The sequence below is a fragment of the Aptenodytes patagonicus genome, chromosome 3 (genome assembly GCF_965638725.1).
Source record: "Aptenodytes patagonicus chromosome 3, bAptPat1.pri.cur, whole genome shotgun sequence".
Taxonomy (NCBI): Eukaryota; Metazoa; Chordata; class Aves; order Sphenisciformes; family Spheniscidae; genus Aptenodytes; species Aptenodytes patagonicus.
This window is the reverse complement of record NC_134951.1, coordinates 17,081,868-17,101,037: the sequence shown is the minus strand read 5'-3', so window position 1 is coordinate 17,101,037 and position 19,170 is coordinate 17,081,868. Positions and strand designations below refer to the sequence as shown.

The 19,170-nt window shown below is 41.2% G+C and overlaps 1 protein-coding gene and 1 long non-coding RNA gene across 2 annotated transcripts in view; one reads left to right on the top strand and one right to left on the bottom strand.

The window, feature by feature from the left end:
- The window catches only part of LOC143157779 (uncharacterized), an 18,118-nt gene extending 9,033 nt beyond the window's left edge, over positions 1–9,085 (bottom strand). Inside the window, exon 1 of the long non-coding RNA XR_012994845.1 lies at positions 9,018–9,085. This is a non-coding gene — a long non-coding RNA (uncharacterized LOC143157779). The remainder of the gene's footprint in view (positions 1–9,017) is intronic.
- Positions 8,928–19,170, top strand: SLC66A3 (solute carrier family 66 member 3). The gene is made up of 7 exons (XM_076332776.1): positions 8,928–9,122; positions 11,496–11,578; positions 12,056–12,125; positions 12,750–12,807; positions 14,007–14,127; positions 15,321–15,362; positions 17,367–19,170. Exons 1-7 carry the CDS (start codon positions 8,980–8,982, stop codon positions 17,453–17,455), a joined length of 606 nt encoding a protein of 201 aa, XP_076188891.1. The 5' UTR covers positions 8,928–8,979; the 3' UTR covers positions 17,456–19,170.

Sequence of the window (19,170 nt, the reverse complement as noted above, 5' to 3'; positions counted from 1 at the left end):
CTAGTTTTCTTTCAACAATTGCAAGCCTTTACTAATGAAATGTAGTCCTGATTGTGTCCTTAATCAGATAAAGCACCCGTTGAGATGCCAGGCGGTTCCTGCAGTGGGTCCTTGCAGTGATTACATGCATACAGCACAGTAAGACCCTTATACAACCCTGCACTCGTTCTCAGCTGTGCTATGCACAGGTCACTTCAGTCCAATAGATCACAACAGGAAAGACTGCAGGTATACCCGAGTGGAGCCAAAATATGCAAGGATTTCTGGTTTATTCATCAAAGTGTGCAACCTTGGAAAATGTAGCTCTGTGCCTTGTTGCAAGATCACAGCAACCCACAACTGTACTGCCTCTTTTGATGTGGAATTAAGTTAACACCTTGACTTTCTGATTAAGCTAACTGAAATGACTCTAAAGTACTGGTGGGAGTAGCTCTGTTCACCCCCAAAACTCCAGTTCATTCCTATTTCCTGTTGAAATCAATAGCAACTCTTAAGCACTTGACATCTTAATGACTATCTCTAAGGGGAAAGTGACTATTTAGAGAAAAAAGTTTCCCATGTGGACTAGATCTGATAATCCATGTGATATGGGAACATTGTGTTGAACTGGACACCTTATTTTGTTCAATTATTACACTCTCCTTGGAAATGCAAATTATTTTATGCTGCTGCAGTTAGCCCTCCTCTGGTACCCAGCGTTACGTTTCTGAAGTTAGCTTGGATCTATCACGTACAGCAACCTCCAGAAAAGACCTTTTGGGAATATCCAAGGTCCTAATTAAAACTGCCTTAGCATCTGCGAGTAGAAGGCAGCAAACAGATATTCTCTAGACACCATTTTCATCCCAAGTTTAACAATCATTTTTCTTTTACCATAATTAACTTTGCCACTAATCCTTATAAGCAGAGTCTCTTAGAAAGACTGGATGAGATGATAACAGCATTGAAATCTGTATATAATCAGTGGAAATTCCATTTATTAGAGATTATGTAGATATTAAATGGTGTTGTAAGCTTCTTGTAAAGAGTTCTTACAATGTATCACTTGTGCTTCAGTTTTATAAGCTTTTTTCCCTTTTGCTGCCAGATCTCAAACAAGAGATTATACATGTTCAGACAATTCATTTTCTTTATTTCTCTCAGTTAAACAATTCTTCAGTTAGATACACTGCTTTCTCTGGTAGGTTTTTGAGGATTGTTAATATTAATTGTAACTTGGTGCATAGATGTTTCCAGTGCCTCCAAATTTTGTGTGTTCTCATTTTGAGTTCCGCTTATAATAGAAAAGTGTGAAATATATTTTTTAACAAAACATAACGTATGTAAGTTCATATAAATCTGTATTTCTCATACTTTTAGAATAGTCTTTGTACATAGTTCCCAGCTGGCATCTTAAATATGAAGGTTTTATAAGATCAGTGACAGCTGTAAATCCAATTGTGTTTCTTAGAAACTGTATTTAAAACTGTTTCTTGACCTTTAAATTACTCTAAAGTAAACAAAATAACTAAATGGGTTTTCCTACAAAAAGGTTTCATCACGCTGTGAAAATTACTGCATAAACAGTAAGACTCCTAGAAAAGGAAAGGGAGAGGATAATTATGTATGAACATTAGATGGACAATACTGCCAGTCCAGGCATCATATGTTTGTATGTATTATGTACATACACATTCACATTGTTTGCTTTCTATAAAGAACACTCTATAGAATAAAGTTTCTGAATTGAAGTTCGTCTTAAAGCAGACAATAAGTCTTCTGAAGTGGGGTATTTTTTGGTTTGTTGGTTTTAGAAATCAACAATAATTTGTTAGGGCCTCAAGCTGCTTTTCCTAAATCCGGCCCAGACAGAAGCCAGTAAACCTTTCCTACAGTAGGATGCCTCTCTTAAAAACTCTACTTGCTACTCTGAATCCATTCAGGTACGGTTTTCCCTCTTCAGAAAACTTCATGTTTGCTTGGATGAATTCCTTGAAACACAGATGCTTCTCCAAGAAACTCAGAAGTTCTGCCAAAGGCTGAAGAGGCGCTTGCACAGTTCCATCAATCACAGCCCTGCCCACAGCCCTCTTCTGTCAGAGGGTACAGATGCCATAGACTGACTTCAGCTTGTAACCTTCCCAAAACTTCTCTCAGAAGCTGTATGTATCCAGAAAACCACCAGTACTTAGAAATGGAATTTCCAAGTATCTGGGGTTACAGCCTCACCTCAGCACAACACCTCTATGCCAGGTTGACAGAGCAAAACTGCTGCAAATGTCTCTTAACTGTCTCTTATCCCAGGGAATGCCAAGAGGAAACTCTCAGTTGGTATATACTGATCGATAAATTGCATTAAGAAGTAATCTGCAAATATACAGGCACAATAGCTATAAAAATGATGAGATTTGGTTTCACTCTATGACTTTGACCTGATCACTTCAAACTCTGTGTCTATTTTCCCCATTTATTAATGACCAATTATCATCACTGGATATATTTTATATAATCTGTGAATTAACAAATGTATTCAAGCAGTAACTCTTACTTCAACTACAGGTATTGCTGCGAAAGAGCAACCAAACCAGCCATGTAGCGTAGAACTGTCTGCAACTATCACAATGCTTATTAGCAGTTAAATTATTATCTCTCTTAAAAGCTAAATGGACTGAAAACACAACGTTTATATAAACTCTTCTATAGTAAAACTTATCAAAATGCTGACACATTGCTAGTACCATATTACCATAGGGCTACTCAATTGCTTTTTCACTGAAAAACATAAAAGCCACGGGGCAAAACCAGCGCAGAGCAGTGTTTCAGATCTGGTGAGCCAACCATGTTCTTTGCTGGAACAAGCATGATTATACTGTAGCTGCTCCTCAGTGCTGGCAGATCCATTTGCACACTCTGGGAGAATCACAAGACTTCTAGCAAGAATACAAGAGGCATCACATACCAGGGCCCTAGTAAGGGCTGCCATAACGTACTCACACTCTCAACTCTTACTGGAGCCCCTTATTTGAGTAATTCAGATGCAAGCATGGATCTAGAACAATGCCAGTTCCAGATCCAAATGCTACAGCTCAACCCCCTCTCTGGGCTACAAGCTCAATGTAGATTTTCTATGTAATGGAGACAATTCCAAATTTAATATGGAAATCAATTTAAGGAGTCCCAGCACAAACTAGTTAATAGATTTTCCCTCTCTTCCTCCCAGTTCTTTGGCTTTCTTAGGTTTTAGGTTAGGTTTTTAAGTGTGTATGCGGAGGGGGCAGTTTTGGTATTCTAGGCTCTTTCAGTACTATTTTTAAGCTAACTGTATTATTTGAGATAACATGCCATCACCCAGGATGGCCTTCAGGCCTTCAGTTAACTGAACAACCCATTTCACAGAGCAAACACTGAGTCAACAGGGTTTGGGGTTTTTTTGCTTACAGAACTTTCACTCAATTTGTGATGCTTCTATCCAGCCTAACCTCAAGTAAACCTTATATAAATACAGCCATGTTTTCAGTTTGCCACAAATATATATAACATACTGCACCCAAAACCAATTAACTACATGCAACGTCCAATGTTTCTTTTATACTCCTATCACGCACACTTGTACAACATAACCTCAAACATGAAATACACAAGGATCCACTGTAGTTCTTTAGTAAGAGAAGGTTCTTCAAATCAGAGTTGAAACACTGTCATTCTGCCACCGACGAGTCTCTCAGCCCAGAGATAACCTCCTTCCTCATGGCGAGCTTTTGTGACAACTCTGCATCAGTCTTACTACTCAAGTCAATAGTAAAACCCCAGCCCTCGGGCACTACAAAAGTGTTCAGCAAATACAACCAAATAGGAAGAGTAGCTAGAATCACAGTCATACTTTTTTTTTTTAAATCTTGATCATTTTTAGCTTGTTTTTACCTTGATGCCTCCAGTGGCAGAATGGGGCCTCAAATATGCAGCTTGCGTAAGGAATAAAGTACATTAAATCAGTTATGTTGGCCAGAAGGGACCTCTGGAGGCCTCTAGGCCAATTCCCTGCTCAAAGCAAGGCCAATGTTGATGTTACATCAGCTTGCTCAGGACCTGGTCCTGCTGAGTTGTGAAAATCTCCAAAGGTGGGAGATTCCAGAGCCTCTCTGAGCCCCTGTTCCAGTGTTCAGCAGTACTCCAAGTGTGGTCTCACAAGTGCCAAATAGAGAGGAAGGGTCACTTCCATAAACCTGCAGGCTACGCTCTTGCTAACACAGCTCAGGATGTTGTCCATGTTTGCCAGCAGACCACAACGCTGACTCACACTCAACTTCTTGTCCTTTTTAACCCCCATGTCCTTTTCCTTAAAACAGCTTTTGACCCTGTTGGCCCCCAGCCTTTACTGCTGCATGGGGTTACTCTGTCACAGGCTGCAGGCTTTAATTTTTATTAAACTTCATCAGTTTTCTGTCAGTCCATCTTTTCAGCCTGCCAAGATCCCTCCGAGTGGCAGTTCAACTGCCCAGTGTGTTGAAGGCTGCGTGCAACATGGTATTGTCCACAGACCTGCTGAGAATGCACTCCACCCCTCAGCCAGGTTGTTAATGCAAAACTTAAAACAGTATTGGCCCCAGTATCACCCCCTGAGAAATACCACCCTCAATTTGGCCACTCACTGGATGTCAGTCTGCTAACCACTATTCTCTGAGCCCAGCTGCTCAGTTTTCCACCAACCTTGTGGTCTTTCCATCCAACCTGTATGTCCCCACTTTCACTACAGGGATGCTAAGCGAGACCATGTTTGACATGGCCTTGCTAACTTCAAGGTAAATGACATCCACTGCTCTTCCCTCATCCACCAAGCCAGCTCTCTCAAAGGATTCAGGCTGATCGAAGCACAAAATTTGACCTTGGTAAATCCAAACTGGCTGCTCCCGATCACCGCCTTCTCTTTCACACACCTGGAAACAGCCAGAGGAGGCCATTATGGAGGATTTGCTCCATAATTTTCCTGGAAACTGAGGTTAGGTTGACCAGCCTGTCACGCTCTGGATCCTCCTTCCTGCAAGAAGATAGGACATTTGCCTTTTTCCAGTCATCTGGAAATCTCCTCTGATAACCACAACCTGCCAAAGATGAAAAACAGCCAGTGGCCTTGCAATAATGTCAACGAGCTCCTTCAGCACCCTCAGATGCATCCCATCTGGTCCCACAGAGCAGTCTTTGTCCAGTTTGCTTCTGCAGTCCCCAACTCTGTCTTCACCTTTGTGGTTAGTATTTTACTCCCTCTGACTGTGACAGGGAACCTGAGAGGCCTGTGAGCAGACCTTGCTAGTAAAAACTGATACAAAAAAGTCTCCTTTTTGATGTCCCCTACCTTGCCAAAGAGTGTGCCCACATTTTCCTTCATCTTTCTTTTGTTGCCAAAGTAACTATGGACACTTTCCTTGGTGTTGTTCATATCCTTTGCCAACTTCAACTCCAACTGAGCTCTGGTCTCTGAACTCCATCCCCACATGCCTGGGCAATCTTTTTGTATTGCCTGGGTAGCTCATCCCTGTTTCCATGTTCCAAACCCTCTGTTTTGGTGTTTGAGTTCAGTCAAGCGTTGCCCATTCAGCCAAGCTGTTCCTCTGCCATGCTGTTCCTCTGCCGTGCCTGCTCACATTTCAGCTCACTGGAGGGACTGGTTTTGTGCTATGAGCATGGTGTCTTAGAATATCAGCTCACTCTTCTAGGCTCCGTCACCCCCCATAGTAATTTCCTGAGGGATACTGACAGGCAGGCTTCTTGAACAAGCCCAATTCTGTTCTCCTGAAGCCCAGAATCTTTATTCTGCTATTTGCCTTCCTTACTTCTCTTGGGATCTTATCTCTAAGGTCCTACAATCATGAGCTTTCTTCTAGTTATTTAACGCTTCATCTGTTTCCTCTTCCTGATCAGGCTGTTTATAGCAGGTGCCCCTACAATGTTCCTCGTGCTGGTCTCCCCACCGATCCCGACCCCTCAGATCTCAGTTGGCTCATTGCTCACTCCAAAGCAGAGGAAAGCTCCGGGCAAAGAGACGCTTGTTTCTGTAGAACACAACTTCCACTCATTTCCCTGCCTGCTTTCCCAAAAGACCTTGTATCCTTCCACCACAGCACTCATCATGAGCTATGCCACCCTGTCCCTGTGATCCCAAAGAGGTCACAGCTCTGCAACTGTGCTGATATGTCTAATTCCTCTGGTTTCTCTCCTGGGCTGTGTGTGTTCATGCAGTGTCGCACCCCCTTCTCAGGGCAAGCGAGCAAGCCTCCTGCAGCCTGCTGTCCCTGGTCATCTCTGTCCACCCCTAGCCTTCCTCCACACGTCTCTTGGGGGTTGTCTCCATCCCCACAGGTTCCCCAGTTGTGGAACTTCCTTTATTTTAACCTGGAGCTTAAAACACCAATTATCTATAAAATGAACTACTCCCTGCTAGCGTGCTAGGCTGTGGAAATAACAAGCAAGAGAGCACTCTCTGCGTTCCTTGCAAAACCACAAAATTCAAGGCATTATTTTGCTTAAAAACTCAGCTATGATAAGCCAACATCATTATTGGAAAAAAAATCCTGGTTTGGCTTTTTGTCTTTGGTTATTACAGAAAGATTATTTTCCTTCTCTATTTTTTTTTTAATAGGAATCAACATTTGCATTCCTATTCGAGGTGCAGCAGTGTTAAACCACTGCCCATCTGCTGCGAAACAGGCAATCTGCACTGTAGATTCGAATGTAATGAATTTATTCACTGAACTGTAATTTAAAGTGGTTCTGCTTTCTGCTGCAACTTACCAAGTAAAAGAGTCTGAAATTTGATATAAAACTAAATAATTTGAACAGAATAGCAGTAATTTCTTATACTCTTCAGAGATAATTTTTTTTTGTCATAACCTTGAACAGGGCTGCCCAGCACTGTGACGTCTGTTCTTTCCCTAAGCTGCTACTTACATAAAAGTGGCCAGTAAACAGACGCAGAGCAGTATCATTACATAGACAGGACAGGGGAAGGACAATAAATCATTCTGCTTAACTGATTGCTTGCAATGTAAAGCAGGATGTATTCTTTAAAAAGCTGAAATGCTGACTAAAGGTAAACATTTCATGTCTTTTTTAAATATAAAAATAGTTGAATAAAATATGCTCATGGACCTGCTTAATAGTTTGAAGTCAGTTCAGCTTCTTGATTACTCCAGTAGGATACAAGGCAGTGCATATTATTGATATTTTTACAGCATTTTGTTGGACCAGCATCCACACAGTAATGCAGACACACAACTTCTACCTTAAATATTTCTCTATTATTCTCAGATTATCTGAAATTTCAGACACATTTACACCTCAGATCTAATTTTAAATGAGGTAACTTCATCTTGTGTGATGGGCTGCTCAACTCTTTTTCAAGTACACAATACTCCCACAAGGCTGAGAACTCAGTTTATCAAGAAAATCTTGGAACAGTTATTATTTTAAGGTAACTTCAAATTTTCTTCTTTTAGAGTTTATTGTTTTTGAAAAGCCTGATTAATTTTAATTATATTAACAGAAACACAGCTTTTAAATTAAAATTCTGTATTTGGGGGAGCATTTATTTTCAATCAGAGTTTTGAGATTTTATGTACTCCTACGTACCTGCTTCTTTTTTTTTAATGACTGAATTACACAGAGGGCAACATGATTTACAAATTAAGCATTAGTAACATTGTTTTAAAATACCACTAAAGGTATGTGGAATGAATGCAATAAACCTGTCAAATCATATTATCAAAACAATGGAAAATAATTTGTGAGAAATGCAAAAGAGCTGAAACTAAACTGCGTTAAGAACTATCAGTCATACAGAAACACAACCTTCATTAAAATGAAAAAGAATAAATTTTATGCCTGTGAATAACCCCTCATGTTAAAGCAATTATGCTGTAGGTGAAAATCTGAATTAACAGTATGGATTTGACACTCTTGAGTAGTCCCGGCCATATGCTGGCATGAAAGAGCCAAGATTCTGTATGTGTGTGATCAGTACAAATGTATATTCCTTGGATAATTGCTCTTACTTAGTTCTGACAAGCTGGTAAGTACAAAAGCTTTAAAAACTGTGCTTTACTATTTTTGTGTATAACTGTATATGGTGGGTAGGTGTATGTTCCAGGGAAGTTGCTCCATCTCCGATAATCTGACAAGTCCAGCATTCAGGAACTTTTAATTTTGCTGAACTTTCTTACTGCACAACCAAAAGTGACACTGTCAGAACTATGCCATCCCTACTGCAGGAATTAGCACCGTAGCAATCCAGACAGCGTGACCCAAAAAACACAGCTGTAGCATCGGAAACTCCACTTTGGGGGTGAAAACTGAAATCCAGCAAGAGCTGACCTACACTACTGCTAAGTGAACACAACCCATGGCTAACCTTTTACACCAACACAGCATCTGATGATTACTGGTTTGTGGATTTTGTTTAAGGTAACAAAGACCAATTTCAGGACCAACGTTCTCAACCTAGGGCTTAACGTTTCTCGGCCCTGACACCAAGGAGCGTCAGCTGTGGGTAGGCCTAAACCAGCTGCACGGCGACAACCCGGGAGACCCGGGTGACCCTGCCCCGCTCCCCCGGTCACCGCGGCGTTCCGCAACACGCCAGCACTGGCACGGGGGGGTGACCGGCCCCTTCCCCCGCAGGCGGCTGACAGGAAGCACTCCCCCTCCCGAGGAAGCCGCACCGGCCTCCCCGGGGTTGCCAAACCGCCCGGCAGCGCGCTCAGGCCCGGCGAGGCCCGAGGCTGATGCGAAGCGGGGGAGGCGCGCTGCCGGGCCCGGCTCTCCTCTCCCCACAGGCCGGGCGGCCTCCACGCCCCACGCCCCGGGCAGCGCTGGCGCCATGAGCGCTCCGTGACGGCTGCCCCCGCGCCAGCGGGGCCGGGCCGGGCGGGCTCCCCGCCCTACCCCGCCACGCCGCACCGCACCGCGGGTTCCCCATTCCGGGCTGCCGCGGGTGCGCAGCGCAGCGGGATGGCGCCGACGCTGCTGGACCTGGCCCACTGGAGCACCTGGGCGGTGTGCGCGGTGATCAAGCTGCCGCAGCTGGCGGCGGTGCTGGCGGCCAGGTCGGCGCGGGGGGTCAGCGTGGGCAGCCTCCTGCTGGAGCTGGCCGGGTAAGGCGGCGGCTGGGGGGGAAAACACGGGGGCAACATGGCGGTCCCCCCCCGCCGGGGGCGCCGGGGCTGCGCGCGCAGCTCGGGGGCACGCGGCGGGAGGAGCCGTTGGGGTGAGGCGGCAGCACCTCGCCTCAGAGGGGCTTCCCTCAGCGGCGGGCGAGAGGGCCGGGACAGCGAGGGGCGGTTTGCTGCGGCAGTAAGTTCCTTCCTTCACAGCTCTGGTCACGCATGAGGATGTGTTGAGTGGCTGTCTGAAGGGGGTGGCGAGCAGTCCTTGCTCTCTCCGGTTTTAAAACCACTCCTTTCTACAACGTGGTTAGCTTCCGCTGAGCCTGCTGACTCTTCGTATGCCTGTCATGTGCAGGTGCTGTGTCCTGCCTTCACTGGGCGTACAAACGCTTTGAAGCAGAAACTTCCTATTTTAAAGCATTTCCACACTGTTGGTTAAAGGGAAACCTGGCTTTTTTTACTTGCCTAAAACCAACCCGGGCCACCCATGTAGCTAGAGACAACACCTACTGTTGGGTTTAAGCTATGTATTTAGGTTATTAAATGGTTTGTGTGCCCTGTTGTGCAGGTAATTGTACCAGTTAGACAGGCTTCTCTCAAATAAGTAAAACATAATCATTCTTTAAGAAAATTACAAACCTTGTCAAACTCCAAAGATTTGTTGGTCTGTAATAAGCTTACATGGGCTAGGCTTATTAAATCTTGCTTAAAGAGGATTGTATGGAATGGAAAATAAATACTGAAACTCTGTACATGTACAGGTAAATGTGGGTACAGGCATGTGAGAGAAAATACCTTGAAGAGGTGGATGGCTGCTAGCTCTTCGCACCAAGCTAAAAAAGGGCTTTTTATTCAGAAAAATCGCCTCACAAAACAGGCATGTCGTTTCTGAATGCACCTGTGCCTCATCTTCTGTTAGGGGCACAGCTGTTGACCCTGGTCTGGCGCTGCACAGGCTTAGGCGTACAGACACCTTTCTGCACGTAGCTGCCCCCAATTCCCTTGGTCTCTACTGTGGCTGTTCGCTGCCCACATTTCTCCATGGCACTGAACCCCTGTTGTTGCTGTTTACCCTTAATACACCTCAGAGTACGTGAACTAAATTCTAGTTCCACCAGAGATAACTTACCTGACAGCCCCAGCCAAAAAGTGGTGGTAGCATTTTAAAATCATTCATGTGTGTTGGTGTGCATTGAAAAGGCTTTATAAGTAATGTTTCAGATGAGCATGGAGAAGCTGTAAATGTCTCTTCAGCACCTGTGTGATAACCATGGTACCCACAGGGCTGCGGGTTCTGCGCCTGCTCTGGGCAAAACTATTTTGGAAGAATTGCAACAAGGCTTTTTTGAAACATTTATTGGGACTGTTTGTTTATTTAGTAGACTATTTATCCTGCAGCCTTTAAAGACTTTGGGTCCAGTTGCAGAGAGCTTTGGGGCTACTGGTACAAACTGGGATGGTTCTGCAGAGTCAGAATGCGGTGACCTGGCAGAGGTGTGACACAGCGCATGGTGCTGATGGCAAGGAGTATAATTTGACCCTACAAGAAATAAGACTTCTAGGAAGTTCAGATATTTAAATTCTCAATACTGTAAAAGCCAGTTTCTTACAAGGCAAGCAGTTCCTTATTCCATCTTTCTACACCGGAAACCATCAATTTTTCCTTACATAAAACTATGCCCCAAGAGTCCTTTCTATTTTCTCTGCAGCCTTGAAGTTTCTGTCTAATCCCATAGACTTGCATGAAAGTTGAAGAAAGTAAAGAAAACGTGATAAAAGTTCAATTCCTTTTAGATACTGTATTGTGGAATGGCAGGAAAGAGAATTGCCATTGTTTGGTGCACTTAAGAACAGGGTCTGAGTCTAACCAGTACAGCTACACTGGGCAATCTTCTAACACTGTAGTCCAGGCAGCTTGGAAGACGTTTTCTACTCCTGTAAAACTTGCTTAGTGTACAAGTGTACAAGTGTACAGATTGAACTTCCGAGATAAATAAAGGAATCAGAGTTATCCCAGAGGTGCCAAGGCAATTGCGAAGAGAAGGTAGCTTCTAGGTTTGAAAGCCTTTATTTCTTTCTCATCAGTTGTAATTAATAAAATCATGCCTTTCACACTGTGACACAAAGACCTTGACAAGAAGTGTGGGCAGCTCTCTACATCTTACGCTATTTGAGGGTAACAAAAATAGACTACAGAATCATCAGGCTTGCACTTTGTCTTCATATTTGTTTGATCAGTTTGACAGCAGGGGCTACACCTGTCTGGAGCCTTTTGGCACAACCAAAACAGTAAAAAAGAAGTTGTGAAGGAGCTGTTGTGTTCCTTCGTGCAGTCACACTGTTTTGTGTCTTTCTGTTCAGCTTCCTTGTGTTTCTGAGGTACCAGATTTATTATGGTTACCCTCTGCAGACATACCTGGAATATCCCATCATCATTGCACAAGGTAATTTTTTTAAGCCATGTTTTGGAAATAAAACAGGGCTTATTCAGCACTCCAAGACCTGTAGGTACAGTACTCCACTGCAATGACGTGTATCCATTGACCAATTCTAGCTGGGGTCGGGGGGAAGAGAGAATGAACACCTCAAATATAATTGAATTCCTATACATTTTATGAAAATAAATCATCAGGTAGAGGAGAAAGATCTAATTAATACACACATGGTGGAGTTGCAGTGTAAGCTCATCCTTTCTGCAGTGACTCCACGTGGGAGAGAAACCTTATAAATGCTCCAGATTCTAAGAAAAGTTTCATTTTGGAGCTTGCAGTGTTTTGGACATCGACCAAATTTGAGAGACAAACCTGTAAGAAACCAGTTTCCATAGACATGGTGCCCAGTGGAACTACTTCCTTCCGTCTAGAATTGCATTTAGGCCCTTTCTCTCCCTTCTCTGACAAGCAGTCTTTTATTTATTTCAGATGTCATTCTCCTTTTGTTTATTCTGCGTTTCAGTGGAAACATGAAACGAGCTTTGTTCTATGCAGTCACGTATCCTTTGAAATCTGGGAATTTTGGTTTATGTAGCTTTTTTGGTAGTTCTTTGCACAGCAGCTATGTCGTCATTTGTTTTGTGCTACCATTGTAAATCATTTTCAGCCACCCCTCAACATGCATTCCACCTTCACATGCTGATTTCTTGGATCACAGTAAAATCTCTACAAGAAGAAAGCTTTATATGTAGCTATGCTTTAGACGGCCCACAACTGATAAGGAGTAAGACCAATTCTTAATTTACATCTTTGCTAGAGATGCTGGATGGAAATGATGAATCTTTTTTCTTTGATTCCTACCCATGCAGATTGTACTTGCTATGATCAACAGAGCAGTGTATTGTGTATTTTTTTTTAAAATAGGACTTGGGCTTAAATCTCAAGTCTTGTGCTTTGGAGAAGGTCTTGAGAAGCTCCAGGCACTGTTCAACCAAAGTGTGAAAAATAGGAACACTTAGTGTTTCAAACAGTGCTTAATATGTTTTATCTAAGAGCATATAGTCTGTTATAAGGTTTCAGTAAGATTATTTTCAAATGTTTAAAAAAATCTTACTCCCCAGGCAGTTTTGAGAGCTTTGGTATCCTAGAATTTTCAGTGCTATGCAACTTAACATAAGGTAAGATTTTGGGGGGGCTGGTACATGCTAACACTGCGGAAGTGGATAATAGACCTGGCCATGGTAAGTGCTGCATGATTATTTGAAATTAGGTCCACATATGAAATGACTTTTTTTCTGGATGTCTTGATCAGTGAAATCTCTCCTTATATTTGTCCTTGGAAGAATTAATCATTTGGGTTAGCTCTCAGAACAACCCCAGTTTTCAAATAGAGCTGTTTCACTTCTGTGAGTATCTGGAAAACATAACGCTGGCAATAGAGACTCTGTGGAGGGGGGGGGGGGAACCTATGTTCTGAGGTAAAGTTGTTAATTGTGGTGCCTTAACTAAAACTAGCAAACGTTTAAGATGTTGAAAAAAGATTGCCTCTTTAGTCCTAATGTTATAATTGCCATTAATAAACCTTTAACATGAGAGGAAAAGAATAGAGCATCAGTCAAAACATTTGAAATAGGGAATATTAAAGATTTCACAAGATCTTTTTTCCCTTAAGTCCTAGAATTTTGCAAGAAAAATATCATCTGATAATGCCCTACACAGGTTAAAGATGGTCTTTGTCCTTTTTATCAGAAGAGGGAAAGTTAAAATTTAATTGAGATGAACTGGAGTTGCTAATGCAAAAGATTATACACAAATGGGGCCAGTCCTTACTTGCAAGGGAAATCCAGGCATGCCACAGAGACCCATGTGGAGGTCCCCTCTACCCGCTGCCTTTGCAAAATCCCCCTTAAAAGGATGACAGGGTGAATAGTCTGTTCCCTTCATTGCTTTTTCCCACCAATTGGACTAATTTTCCACACATTCTTGTCAGTTTTCTCATTCTTTTATGCCAGACGTAACGGTAACAGATGGTCTGAGTCAACCTTGCTGTTTAGATCAGTCTCATTTTAGCTAACTTTCATAAACAGTTTTATGTAGCAGATTGAGAGGCTTTTTTATTTCTTTGCTTCTTACCGTATTTGCCTCTATCAAGCATTTGCCAACAGCAGTAGCAATTGTGCTCTTTGAGCTTCTTCCTGGGCAGTACCTCAGAAATCAGTTCCTTGCTTCTGGCAACTTTAACTTTTTGCTTCATGGTTCCTTAGTAAGAAGCTGAAACGCTTGGGTTGCAAAATACTGAAAAAGTGTATTTTTTTTAATTCTAAATGAAAAAGCTAGTCCTGGTTTTTAGCTTATGGCTGTTAGTATGTAACTTCCTAAACACTCGGATAATACAATGGCAGAGGCAGAGGTTCTTTCTCTTTTTCCACCTGCTTTTCAGAATTTGTGCACGCTCATCAGTGCGGCCAGTAAGCTTGCTCAGCTGCGGTGTCTCTGGCAAACAAAAGATTCTGGACAAGTGAGCGCCTTGACCTGGAGTATGTCTGCATACACCTGCGCAAGTAAGCTACGGGTGACTTAGTGCAAAGCACTGAGTTTCCATTTTTTAAAGCCATATCTCCTCCTAATGCCTCTTTCAATAGATCTTTACCCAATCATAGTAGGTAAAAATCTTGCCTAATGTAGTTTCCCTTAGTGCCAACTGCTGAGATTCAGATACCACACAGTGACTTGAAGTCAAGTTTTATCACTGACACCAGCTCAGTCACAATGACACTGACTTAGAAAACATGCAAATTTGGTCAAAGGAACCTGATACAGTTGAAATAACTGAAAGAGTGTCCTTACGAAGAAAAGATTTCAATGTTTTAGGATTTAATAAAATTACCAGTGATCCAGCATGAAAAGGTGCTAAATTTTGTAGTTAGACAGTCAGACAATGCTAATTCTGAAAGGTCATCTACAAATAAATACACACTTAATGCTAAATACCTTTAACTCTATGACTACATGTAAATACATTTCTCAACAGAGGAGAATTTAAGAATGTCCCAAGAACAGTGATCTGTGCAGTTCATGTGTTAATTACCTAGTGGTCTGCATGAACAGTTCTTCTACAGCTATTTGTCAGAAGTGCCTTTGTCATATTCACAAAACTTGTTTAAAATATTCTTACTATAAAACATAGTGATGCTGGATCCATTTCCCTGTGAAACAAACGTTTTTAAGTCAATAATTAGAAGTTGTGATATGTTTGCTGAACAATGGCAATAAACTTTGTAAATGGTTTTAGTCTGCTGCAAATGTGAAATAATTAATGTTTAGATTTGTTGTGGGAAGGAAAGCTGAATTCCTCATACTTGCGGAAGCCTAAAAGCATGCATGTGAACATTTACAATGGTTAAGTCATGCTAACTCGATTGTGGGTGTAGCTCAGTATCAACTACTGAAGCAGGGGGCTGAACGGAAAGAGAAGCCGTAAACTCTGACCGCATCCAATCTAGTGAGATAGATAGATATAAAAATTCTAATTATATCAGTGATTTTCTCATTAAAAAAGACCCTTAATACAGTGTCACTCAGCTTTGAGAGCTTGATCTCTGAAGCTAAAATAGTGAAGAGTGGATGCACTAAAAGTGGGAACAGATATTTTCATGCAAGATTATCCTCTATTGAAAAATAGATATTTCATCGTTTTTTGAAGGTATGAACGTGCCGTATCTAGTCCACTAATCAGAATTCGTTCAATTTACAGCAAGAATAGTTACAACTGTAATGACTACGAATGATCTCGCAGGTGAGTAAAGAATGGAATTGCCCGCCTTTCCAAGATAACAGCTGCCATGGTTCTTTTTAGCTGTTTTGTAAAAGCAGTTTTCTGGTCTCAGAAGAACAAACCATGAACCTGGTGGTTTAGCATGGTGAGGGAAGGAGCTACTGCTGAAAAAGTAGCACAGGATTATAAATCAGTCGAATACCTGGAGAAAACAAAACAAAACAAACCAAACTGCTTATGCTTATCACATGGTGACAAGTGGTCTAAAAGCCGCCATTTTTTTCAAAAGGCAAAAGCACTACAAAATTAACTTAATTATGAAAATAGCAGAATAAAGCATTAAAAGTCTTTAATATTTAAATACATAAATAAATTTAGTAAAATACAACTTAATAAATCTGTAATAATTGAGAGTAAATCTAATAATTGAGTGATAGCTTTTCAAATAGTAAGTGTTTCCTTTTCTTATTGCGGGGTTTGTGCATTAAAAAAGTCTAGAAAACTCAAGTTCAGCATAGCATATGCATAGTTCTGGGCACAATATTCAGAAAGTTTATGGCAGGCTGAAAATGAAATGGTAGTTTGGTAAGAAACTCACAAAAAACTGACTTAAAATATATAATTTGCAGCTGATTTCATTATAAAGCAAATTTATTTAACACCTTATCATCCTGACAAAACTGAAAGAGCTAAGGAGTGCAGCAGATTTTTCAATAAACGGTTCAAAATGAAGACTTGGTGGATGCAAGAACAGTAACAAAATCACATTGTACTTTATTTGGCGGATCCTTGTTCTAGTTCAAAACCGGTATTTCATCAGAAATGTCATTTCAATGGATTTTTTTTTTTTTTAAGCAGTCCTCTGCAGCACAGTAAGGCTCTAGTTTTACAAGCAGTTCAAGTGGCTCTTTCACTGGAAAAGGAAGTCCCCTTCTGAATCACTCATTTTCACCCCCATCCTTGCTGCTTTCTCTTTGCCAAAGCAAGAATTTTGGGGCCACACAGTTAACTGGATCACCAGAAAATTGGCATAATGCACACGCAGAAATTTAGTCCAGGTCAGTTACCAAGTCCAGTTCACCCACAGCTACACACTTACGCTGATTAGAAGCGTGAAAGGTATATTGAGGAGAGGAAGGAAAAGAGGAAAACACCGTGAAAGTAAAAAGCTGGCTCTTCAAAGTAAAGCTGGCTCTGATTAAAGCTGCTTTTTAAAATACAGCACAATACACTTTGGAACATGGAAGAGATGGTGGCAAACATTAGAGCAGCACAGTATCAATGGAAGATGTTTCCAGTTAACTTCTAACACTGAACACTTTGGCATGTTCATCTTGGTTTCATACACATGTATGAAACTGTCAAATATCACATATTTCTGAAACAAAGTTTTGTGTACATTTCTGTGAATAATCCGTTTACCAAATGGATATTAGATATACCTCTACTTCAAATTGTGGTCTCACAGGTAGAGATACTATGCTTATTTTGGTTTAAAAAAATTCTGAAAGTTAGTCAAGATACTGAAAAACTGCTTTTTTCTCAGTTGTCAGATTTCCTCTCATTAAAATCTGACAGATACAAGTATTTCCTGTCTCCCTGAAGTCTCTACTGCCATCTGTTAAGTTTAGAATAATCCCTTTATTATAAACAACATGGACAACTATAACGGACATGTGAGCTATGGCTCTGCGTTTAATTTTAGGTGTAAATGTAAATTTATATGAGGCTACTCAAACTTGTACTAGTCTCCTGGTTTTGTCGCAAAGGAATTAGAGGTACTGTGGTGTATTATTTTCAGATACCACTCGCAAGTGCTAAATGCTCTTCTCTGCTATATTTACTTTGAGAATTTCTGGGTTCCTGAACACAGTAATTCGAACTAATTGACTGAAAAGAGTTGCAGAATGGGAACCAGCCTGTTTGTACACCAGTGAAGGTTTACAAAATAACATGTCTTCTGAAAATGACAGCAGTTGATTTTTTTTTATTTATGCTTACAAGATTTTTTTTTTTCCCTTTTAGTTCTCATCCGTTTCATAACCATGCTCATTCTCAACATTTGGGTCACAGCCACAATCCTGCACTACAGGAAAACTAAAAAGACTGATTAGAAGACACTCATCAGCACACAACATAGTTACCATCAAAAAAACCCAATACAATTAAGCTTAAACAACACAACAAAGGTTGAGGAAGCGCACGCGCGCTCTCTCTCTCTCTTAAGCTGAGTATTTATCCCTAAGCATACTTAGTACAGTCATGCTTACTTTCTCTTAGAAATAATTCTGATAAGATACTTAATTTAAGCAGCATATTTTTATTGGTCATTTAAGACAAGTTTCACTGATATCACATTTTCTCTGGATTTTTTTACTACATGAACAAGGTATTTCGTATTTAGATGTTTATATATTCTCGTATCACTTCAGTACTTTCTGGTTACATATAAGCAACTTTCTTCAATTATACAAGAGCAATTTTGCACCAACATATCAACTCATCTTTCTGCATCTGCTGTGAGTTTGAAAAACAACAACAGATGTTTGTCTTCTTGCAAGCAACTCAAGTAGTTTGACATTAACTAGCTGTATTTTAGGATGAAGAAAATCTGAGTCAAGGCCCAATTCAAAATAAGGCTCTAAATGTGTTTTACTAAGTCACAAATCCAGTTGGGATTGTAGCGCTTACATGCAACACTTAAATAGTACAATTTATACAGCTGATACAGGATACCCACGGTCACTTTCTTCAATATACCCAGTTTTTATTAGGATAAGAGCAGAAACTCAACCATGAATTCTTCTTTTTCAACCTGAGCTCTCATTCACTGAACATACTGTTTTGGGAACAGCAGAGACTAGAACATATAGAAATTAATGAAACTTTGACCAGCAGAGTTAAAAACTGTGTTCAAGCAGAAGTTCCTGAACTGACACCCAGAGTCCCCAAATGCAGTCCGTACTGACAGGGACCCGTTTACATATGCAGCTTGATGCATCAAAGCAAACTCATCTCCAGTGGTTTTCAGTTTTTGATGATACTGCTCTGCGCTTTGTTAGTTTTTAGCCTGTCTGTGCTAAGTGTGCTGAAGAACGTAAAGACTTCACTTCCATTTTTACTCTGCAGATTCTAATCAATTTGTAGTCAGTATATTAAAAAAGGGAAAAGGATACTCTTGAGAACTGTTAACGGGGGATTTTGCTTTTGGAAGTAATGCCTTTCCAACCAAGAGGTACAGAAGTAATCATACAGCTTGCCTTCATTTCTCATTACGTTCTCCAAAATGACAAGATATGCCTGTTCAAAAGAGTTCTTACGGTATTACTGTTGATTGGCATGTTAAAACCAAGGCACCCTTGATCCTGACAGCCGTAAAAACTATGGGAAGACTGCATTGACCGCATTTGAGGCAGGTTTTCCTTGCAACATGCTAAATCATTGGACTCTTGTGGAAGAGCGGGATCTGCAAAAGCAGATGCTTCCGCCAGCGTACACCCAGCCATCAGACTGAGACCTTCACCGTCAGGAAACATAGCTGGTTTGTAAACTCTGATTTTAGAGCGGGAAGGGGTGGGAAGAGGTATGTCTGTGGACATACGATTTCATGTATCTCACATTATTGAGAGCAAGTTCAAAGACAAGGATTTTTTACTGCTCCAACAAAATGTATAAATGTTTCTATGTTGCTTGAGAGTAACTGTAAACATCCTGTTACTGATTTTACTAAAGCTGTGCAAAATATCTGAAGTGGTCTAAACGGTGGCAGGTGGCAGGTGATACATTTTCCAGGTCATATTAATAAATGCTATTCTTCGTGACTGATTAA